Source organism: Blennius ocellaris, assembly GCF_963422515.1.
Source record: "Blennius ocellaris genome assembly, chromosome: 5".
Classification (NCBI taxonomy): Eukaryota; Metazoa; Chordata; class Actinopteri; order Blenniiformes; family Blenniidae; genus Blennius; species Blennius ocellaris.
This window is the reverse complement of record NC_137654.1, coordinates 17,405,474-17,414,492: the sequence shown is the minus strand read 5'-3', so window position 1 is coordinate 17,414,492 and position 9,019 is coordinate 17,405,474. Positions and strand designations below refer to the sequence as shown.

At 42.5% G+C, this 9,019-nt stretch overlaps 1 protein-coding gene across 2 annotated transcripts in view; it reads right to left on the bottom strand.

Moving 5' to 3' along the window:
- Positions 1-242: 242 nt before the first annotated feature.
- Positions 243-9,019, bottom strand: part of atp9a (ATPase phospholipid transporting 9A) — a 31,662-nt gene continuing 22,885 nt past the window's right edge. The window contains exons 20-28 of one of the 2 annotated variants that reach the window (XM_080496811.1): positions 8,801-8,890; positions 8,390-8,534; positions 6,691-6,755; positions 5,766-5,921; positions 4,283-4,347; positions 3,965-4,073; positions 3,820-3,877; positions 2,444-2,647; positions 243-384 (exon numbers count right to left, since the gene is read on the bottom strand). In XM_080496811.1, the coding sequence (XP_080352937.1) occupies positions 248-384; positions 2,444-2,647; positions 3,820-3,877; positions 3,965-4,073; positions 4,283-4,347; positions 5,766-5,921; positions 6,691-6,755; positions 8,390-8,534; positions 8,801-8,890 (1,029 nt within the window). In that variant the 3' untranslated portion in view covers positions 243-247. The remainder of the gene's footprint in view (positions 385-2,443; positions 2,648-3,819; positions 3,878-3,964; positions 4,074-4,282; positions 4,348-5,765; positions 5,922-6,690; positions 6,756-8,389; positions 8,535-8,800; positions 8,891-9,019) is intronic. The other variant, XM_080496812.1, reaches the window with a different exon arrangement.

The window sequence follows — 9,019 nt, the reverse complement described above, 5'->3', positions numbered from 1 at the left end:
TACTGACGTGATCTTTTTTTTTTTTTTTTTTGGTAAGTTAGTCCTTGCATCAAACACATTTAGAATGAACACTGCTGTTTATCTAACAAAAACAATCTGTCCCTGTCACATCTCTACACCTTCATACCAAGCTGGAGGGGATCAATCCAAGGTCGATGCCGAGTTTTCAGCGCAGGCTTAGCGGGATGAAGACTGTGGCGTGGTTTTGTTTCCCCTCTGCAGTAAACTTGTTTTTGTTTCTCCCTCTTTAGGAGGTGAGCTTGGAGTAGCTGGGGGGAGAGAAGCGTCTGCGGAGATACTTGAGGATGTAGAGCGGCAGACAGCTCACCAGCGTGATGACGGTCACCTTCCACAGGAACGACACTGTGGTGATGAAGTAGACATCTGGACACAAGACCAAGAGCGGAGGGTCAGAGAGAGAGAGGGGGACAGAAACCAATTCTGAGCTACATTATACAGTCCCAGTGGCTCAAATAAGTCTGCATTTAATAAAGTGGTAATAAGATATGAATTTATGCCTTTGTGCATTCAGTCAAAAGACAAAAAAATGCTTTGCTAATTGACCATGAGGTTGCAGGGTTTCTCTGGCTTATCCAGGATTGGAGTTATAAAATCTAAACTAAACTAAAATGTGAAGTTTTGATTTATTTTATATTTGAATTGACTGGCGCTTCGCACAGAATACTACGGCACTGTGCTCACAAACAGAGGGAGCAGACTGTGGAGCAGCATTACTGCTGATCTGAACGAGCAACGACTGAAAATAAGCGAACACAGATCATAGCGCAACGCTGAGACGCAGAAGTGATCATCGGGAAGCTCATGGTGGAGAGAGCAGAGGTGCAGCATTGATAAATACTTCCCCATTCCTACTGTCTCAGAAGTCTGAGCAGATAGTCGGGCGGTGGTGGCCCTGCAGGCTGGAGAAACCGGCTTGAAAGGAGAGCTTTGCTGGTTTGAATCCCACTGTCGCTGCTCTTTGAACAAGGAGCCGAACCACCAACTTCTAAAGAAGGAAATCCACTTCACACTCTCTCTTAATCTGAAGAAAAACACTGCGGCTCATGGGATGTCAGATTGCACTTTACGCAATAAAAAACTTTCAAGTTGTTGAGATTTTGTAAAAAGTTCATAAAATGTGAACATGTTCAGGATTTGGGAATCTTTTTTCCTTGGACTAAAACTGAGGAGAAATATATGAGTTGCGTTATAATAAACAGCTGATGTTCCATTCATTGTTCAGTTCCGAGTGTTGGCTGCACTTTTGCCTGGGAGTGGTTTTAGCGCCACCCACCAACACGCCCCCTCCATTTCATTGCAGGGAGGAGAGGATTAGAGAACATGATTCTGTGACCTACTTTATTATTCTCGGGGATTCCTTTAGTCATTCACATTGGGCCTGGTGGTTAAGTCATTCAGTTTTCCCTGGAGAGGGGAAGTCACAACACTTTTATTTGGGCTTTACAAAGACTTTACTTGCTCCTATGAGTCAAACTTCAGCTGCTGACTGTGTCCATAGATGGGCCAAACTGCAACCACGACAATCTCAATGTTTTTAGGACACAAACAGCCCCCAACTCAACCGAGAGGCACACCTCAGTTTGGACACTGCTAGTAAAATCTAAAAAGTTCTTTCTGACTTTAAATGTTACTGGCGTGCTTTGACTTCTGGAGGCAAGGAAAACAAATCTTGGAAAATGTCCAATTAAGTGTGTAAACTGCAAGTGCAACAGAAGAATAGCCTTTAAAAATCTATTCCTGTCTGACTTCAAGAAGGAGAAAATACGTCCAGAAAGCGTGCCCTTGACCACAGGCCAGTCATGGCCCTTGGCGGTGGAGGTTGTCGGCTGAAAATGGAACTCCACACCCAACATAAAGCTGAAAATAAAGACTTGAACAGCTCTCGGTCAGAGATTCGTATATGTCACGCATCTTAATATGGCATGACTATAAACAGTTGACTTTTTTTGTCAACTGAAGTAAATAAGACGTCCAACAGCCTGGCAACAAGTGGAGTGTAATACAGTGAGATAAACTGTAACAACAGACTCTTACTCTGCTATAAAACTTGTTTTTGTCTAAAAACTCCAACGTGGCTGAATGTGTTCCTATCTGCGTCTGTTTTTCTACCAGACACGCTTCGCCTGTGATAAACACATAAACCTCAGTAGTCTGCAGGAAACTAACTGGACTTGGCATTTCCTCTTTGGAATTTTATCCACACCAGGATGGTTTGTCAATACGCTCACCTTTACACTTCCTATCTAACATACCACAGCGAATTGTCCACCGGAGACACGATGTGAACGAGCGGGACGAGCTTGCTGGTGAATGCTGACGCACTATTTCAAGGTCGACCAAAGCACAACAGGCGCCGGTCGTTCTGCAGTGAACCGCACTCGTCCGCTCGTCTCCATGAAAAGACAAAGCCGCAGTCGCTCACCGATGAACTCGTGCAGGAACACGAGCGAGGCGACGTAGCACGCCAGGCTCAGGAGCTCGCCGACGATCATGAGCCAGTGCCACGTCTGGATGGTCAGGGCCACCATCAGCAGCTCGGTCAGGATGAGGGAGGTGAAGGAAATGGCTACAATATGGACGAACTCTGACTCGAAGAGCAGCATGGCCCCGTACATGATGATGCTCCCTGTGGAGGAAAGCAGAGGCCACAACGTTTCAAGTCGAGTTCAAGATCCGCCATCGCAGTAAACCTCGATAGGAGAGACACCCGGCGGCTCTTGAGCGGAGCCAGTTGAGTTGAAAGTGGATCGGCAGGTGAAAGGTTTCAACTACTGCATGTTGCGTGATACCCTGTACGTAGTTTTTAGTCATTTTACAGAGTTTTGAGCTTCATGTTTCTGACTTCTGGCCTGTTGTTGGCACATATAAATGTGATGTTGAAATAATGAAGTGAAATATGACCTGTTGTCGACATAAACCAGGACTCCATCTGACTCAACAAATATGTTGACATGCAGAGCATGAATGAAAAAAAAAACCCACATCATTTACTGCAGTTATTGTAAAGTCAAATAAAAACAGCAAGTTGCTGAGCGTCTCCGGTAAGTAAATTCACTCACAATTGTCAATTGCGTAAAAGGAAAAAACTAATAAAAAAACACTGATTATCAAGTTTATCATCAATATCTGTTGTTGTACAGTGAGAACAAACTTGGAAGGCTATCAAAACTTTGTAATGAACATTTTTCACAAAAGAAATCATCTCAGCCCTGACACATACAATAAATCTGCCAGCTGGTGAGAAAGGTGATATGTATTGCTTCATTTCTAAGGCTTCTTACTGTTAGAAGACCTTCTTCATTGAACCAAACCTCTCTCCTTTTCTTACTCTTATTATATTCATATGCCACTAACCATCTCTGCTGTAGTCCATGGACTCTCTTCTGCCCTGCTGGATCTTTAGAAGTCAGCAGGGTGCCGACCGATATCGACCTGTTTGTTTGTGTTATCTGTTCAATCGCTTTCTTATTTACTTTCCTCCAACTGCTCTGGGCAGAAAGCGAACACCTCAGATCTGTTGGAGGTTTGTTAAAAATGAATTGTCGCCTCTGCTTTTTAGGAATCGAATTGTCAAGAAGTGTCATATTTCATTGACTCGAACGTGCAGTGACATGGCTATGTTATAATAAAACCTATAAATAAATACAGCCAAAAAGAAATGACTGACATGCTCCTCATCCTTGTATGCTCGGATGTATTATACCTCTACAAACTGTTAAGTACAGTATCAATGGGCATAACTAGAAGAACATGAATGCGAACACAGGGGGTGGATGATTCCGTCTGTTCTCCTCTTACCTTGATAGATACTTATCAAAACCCAAATTAAAAATGTCTTGAAAGATAGTGGGCGACCCTGTAAAGAGAAAACAATAGAATCAGAATCCTGGCTTCCTACATAATGTTGCTGGACAGTGACGGAGTCAGGTTACATATTCCAAACCTTCAGGAGATCTTTATATAACTCTGGGTACAACATGGCAACCTCCGACTTGACATCTTTGTCCAAGACCAGGGAGAAGACTGGGAACATGGTGTAGATAGTGGAGTAACTGAAACAAGACAAAACAAACAAGAGTGTGATGGATATTGCCCAGATTAAAATGGCAAAATGCGTCACGTTGTAAGATTCGGAGTTATTTTTCAATTTTTCCCCTTTTCACATTTAACCAGTGCTGCAACACGCAGAGGAAATGCCAGGGGAGCGAGGCAGCCAAATGCTCGCTAGATAAGTCATCGACATTCACATCTTGATTCTCACCCAATAATCAGGAATCCTTGGTAGAGTGGGACCGAGGCAAAATAGAAAACAGAGGAGAAAACCGCCTGGGTGGGAAAGAGAACCAGAGAAAACAGTTTTTTATATTAATACCAAAACGAAAGCTTCAAACATCACTTTTTTTAACTGAAGCAGCAAGAAATAAAATTGAATGGTTCATGTTTTATTATAATCACAACGGCATCTCGGCACATAAATCCAACAGTGACCACACTGACGGAGCAAGCCCACACTGAAAACGCAATAATGTTTGTTCGAGCATTTCACTGCTACTGCTGCAGAGAATCATACTACAATGACTAATTGGAGGATGAGTGTGAGGACGATGCCAACAGTGAGATGTCAACTTGTGAGCCAGTCGTCCAGGCTGCCGTCCCAACGCAGACAGGTCAGGGCTGCAGCTGTGGTTGGTGTTAATGTGACACATGTGGAGGAGGGCCTCCCTAAAAGCCCCAAAGTCCATGTTGCAGTGAGTCATGAGCTGTCCCTGTGCAGCGGAGGCTGAGGTTGGACTGGGACATGGGAATTGGACAAGGGAACGCTGTGGGGTGGGAGGGCCGTGGTGGAAGGGCACCACTGGCTGCCTCCTCTGAGTCATCGCGCACCCCGCCCTTCCATGACCACCCGTGAAACCCGACCTGCCATATCCCTCTTTTTCTCCTCAAATGTAGATTTTAGTGTCGCAAGTGAACAAAATAGCTATGTCTGTGCATAAACTTGAGGGTTTTTCTTCTTCTTTTACTTTGTTGTCAGTTATTTTAAAACTTTATGCTTCGGTTTGGCTCGTGTTATCAAAATGTCAGCAGTGTCTGGACAATTCTTTCAGTTTATACACTCTTTAAACCCCCTTGTATTAGCTCACGAGTGAATCCAAGCATTAATGTAATCTCATTTTAACTTTATTACCAAGGTGAGGATGTGTAGTGAAGAGATTAACGCGGCTTTTTATTGGGAGGGAGGAATGCTTTAATGCATCCAAATCAATACAGAGCCAGGATACTTTCAAATTAAAGCACTGGGTGGTTTTTCAGGTTTTGGGGGAAAAAAACAAACAACAACAAAAAAAACTTTAGTGGTTTTTGTTGACATCATCCAATCAGGAGGAGACTCAGGCCCCCTCTTAGAGAGCCTTCGCCAATTCGTTGGGAACCAAATGTTGTCCGTGTAAACTACAGGGTTTTTATGAAAAACATTATGAATACAGACTTGTCAATGCAACTAAAGCCAAACTGTGCGGTTGACGAAGTAAAAGGAAAAACAAATCAAATATGTGATGCATTAACCTATTCCATACAGAGATTCCACAGATGTCAAGGCTAAAATTATTGGTCCAGCATGTTCCAGTCGGAGGTTTTGGAAAATTAACTCGAAATTGAGCCAAATCAATTAAAAAACACTCAGTTATAATTCCAGCCTGAGTCATGCGCTCAGACATAAATGACACGGTGTTCTGGTTGGTTTTTACCTGCATGGTGCTGATGCACAGACTCCTGTGGATGACAAACTGGCTGAGGGCTGCAGACCTTTTGTAGCTGTTCCGACCGTGGACCATGAGGAGACGGCCTAAATGTTTGAACTGAGTCACGGAGAAGTCAGCCGCCAAAGAAGCTTGTTTTCCTTCCTGACAAACACAGAGGACAGAGGACAGTGAGGACACGCCACCAAACCTCTCATCCCATGAAGGGCAGACGCAGAGAAACTGAGAACGCACATAAAAAGCTTTGAATCAAAATAATCACATTGATTTTCAATGACTACTAATGTATAAAGAAGCTGAAGCATAAACTGCAATTACAATATGACATTTTATATATAATCCAGTGTTTTTGGCAATGTTGTATTTCCTTGACTCTGTAAGGAAGTTAAGAACTCACTCGGTGCACTTAAATAACCTCTCAATCTACTAGTTTCTGTATTTCTAAGTACTGTTTGGATTTGGTGATACATTAAGAATAAAAATGGCCCAATGTTGGGAATACAGTTAGAAAGAAAATTAAATACACAGGCAAGATGAACAGATATGAGCATATCAAGTGCCTCTCACCAAACTATTGGGAAAAGATGAGCTTCATTAAAAGGATGACTTGGTGCTACTGTAATTGCATTGTGCAATCATCCAGATTAGTAAAAATTGAATTCAGATAAAGTGTACAAAAATGTGTAAGCATGCCAAAATAAGAAGCTTTCTGAGGTAACAATTAAAAGAGTCGGTTTGATGAGAAGTACAAGAGCATCCTGCCATCTTTGTTTCCTCTGCTCAGACAATAGATGCTCAAAAAGAGGAATCATCTGTGTGCACGTCCCTCCACAACCCTCCGAATGTTGAGAGAGATCTTGGCAGGAAACACCGAGTGAAAATCTGTGAGGCAATGAGATGGACAGAGACTTACTTTTCCTTCCACTCCCACGCCACAGTCCGCTTCCTGGATCATGCTGACATCGTTTCCTCCGTCCCCTAAGAGACGACAAAAGCCACGGAGGTGTCAGGATTCACATGAGTAACTCACCAATACATACTATTTGCCGAGCATTGTGTGCATGTACATTTCATGTACTGTCGGGATCAAAAGAAAGTGAGAGGCAGTTCACATAAGTTCACAGGGGCCTGTTTCTGTCCCTCTGACTGGATTTCCTCTGATTAAGAGCCCACATTGTCCCGTTTACATGAACTCTGGTGAGCGTGATCAGATTTATATGCACAAAGAATATCATCTCAATTGGTCAGTGGATCAATCCCATAATGCTTTGCACTGTGGTGTTGACAGTTTCTGACATCCAGATTCATTCAGAAGCCCAGCACTAATAAAGATGATACCTGCATTACTCAACCATCACCAAAGGATCATTTGTACAAACAAGTATAAGGTGTAATTTCAAATGATGCTTAATTAGTCAAGACTATCCCAAAAATGGAGGTGTCAGAGATGATGTGTCTTTATAGCCTCGGATTGAGATTATTTGCTGCGTGAGATTGTTGCACTATACTGCAAAGTAAATCAGAGCCAGTTGGATGTTTTGTTATTCATATTGCATGACTCAACAGTGCCGTTTCAGTCAGATACGCCTAAACCTTTGCACAGTACTGCAACTGCATTTTTATTTTCAAAAAGGATGAAGTTTATTTTAAATAACAGCCAACCATATTGCTCCCTACTGTTAAAGTAACCCTGCCTTTTAAATGGTTTGATGATTTAATGATGGTAAGTCAACGACAAACACAGAATACACAAACACCACAAAGACAGGTGATCTATATAGTGGAAGTGAATGACTTCTGCTTTACACTTCCCCTCATGACAGAAACACTGTTGTCCTTTGGAAAGGCATCTCTCACTTCCATTTAGTGGTCTTTACTTTAAAACTATGATCAATCATACATCCATATTCAGTTAAATGCACGAGTTTGCACAGAAAACCAGAGCAGGTGACAGTATGTTAAATTTTAAACAAATGTCCAGTTTTTTGGAAACAATACATTTTATGTAGTGCAGTCACATTGAAGTATACACTGTGCAGGATCTAAAGGTAAATACAAACTAAAAAATACTATCAAAATGTTGCTTTTAAAAAAAAAAACCCAAATTGCATCAATTATACATTTGTAGCACACATAACACACTTAAATAAGTCACAGTTCAATCAGCTTGAGTGAAGCTAAACATAGTAATTAATGACTCATGCGCGCAGGATGTGTGCAGGAAGTCAAAGAGTTAAAATGTCCTAAAATATCCTTTAAAGGCATTCCAATTGTTTGTTTGTGTAAGTGCTAACTAAAGGGTTAAAGCATGATAAGTAGCCTAATGCCTGCCTTTGGCATTTATAGAAACTCTCTATGGAGAATAAAAAGGGGCATGGTGACGGAGAATGGATGGAGAACATTGCCTGTTGTTGGACGAATACTGAGACGGCTGGACACGAGGCTACTGAAGAGGAGAAGATCAAAATGAGGGTGGTTTGTGGCAGAGATGAATAAATACAGACCGATAAGAATGTGGGGAAAGTGAAATGCTGTTTAAAAAGTCCGGACGCAATACATTCTTGACAATTAAAAAAAAAAAAGACATTGGATGGTTTCCATTTTCCACTCACCGACAGCACAGGTGAGTTTGCCTGTGCGTTCCTGCAACAGCCGGACTATCTGAGCCTTCTGCGTGGGGGTGCATCGACAGCAAACCACAGCGGGACACTGACATGCAAGCTCCATGAACTCATACTCGTAGTATTTCAGGCAAACCTGCAAGAAACCCCCCAGAGAACGGACAGGAGAGGAGCTCAGGCCACCACATTTAACCGATCTCAGCTCAATCTTCAACATCTGAGCGCAAGTTACAGTTATTTGCTCCTAGTGTGGTTTTTAAGAGACTCTAACCACAGACACCACTTCCAGATATCGCTCAGTAGAAGCGATATTATCGTGCTTCACAATGAAAATACGTCACAGTTTTATAAGAAAAGATAAGTCGATCGGATGAGGGTTAGACACGCACAAAGCGGAGTTACCTCAAGCGAGTCGCCCGATATCACCAAAGCGCAGTCGTGCTTTCTCCTGAAAGCGTTGAGCTCCAGGTGGGCTTCACCTCGTGTTGTCACCTGCGGAAATGCCGACCACTTTTAAAATGCATGCGTGTGCGAACACAAACCCACAAATATCAACAGAGAACAATAATCATCAATGACAGTCATTTTATTTGGCTTGAATTCCTAAACAGAGCACTCACT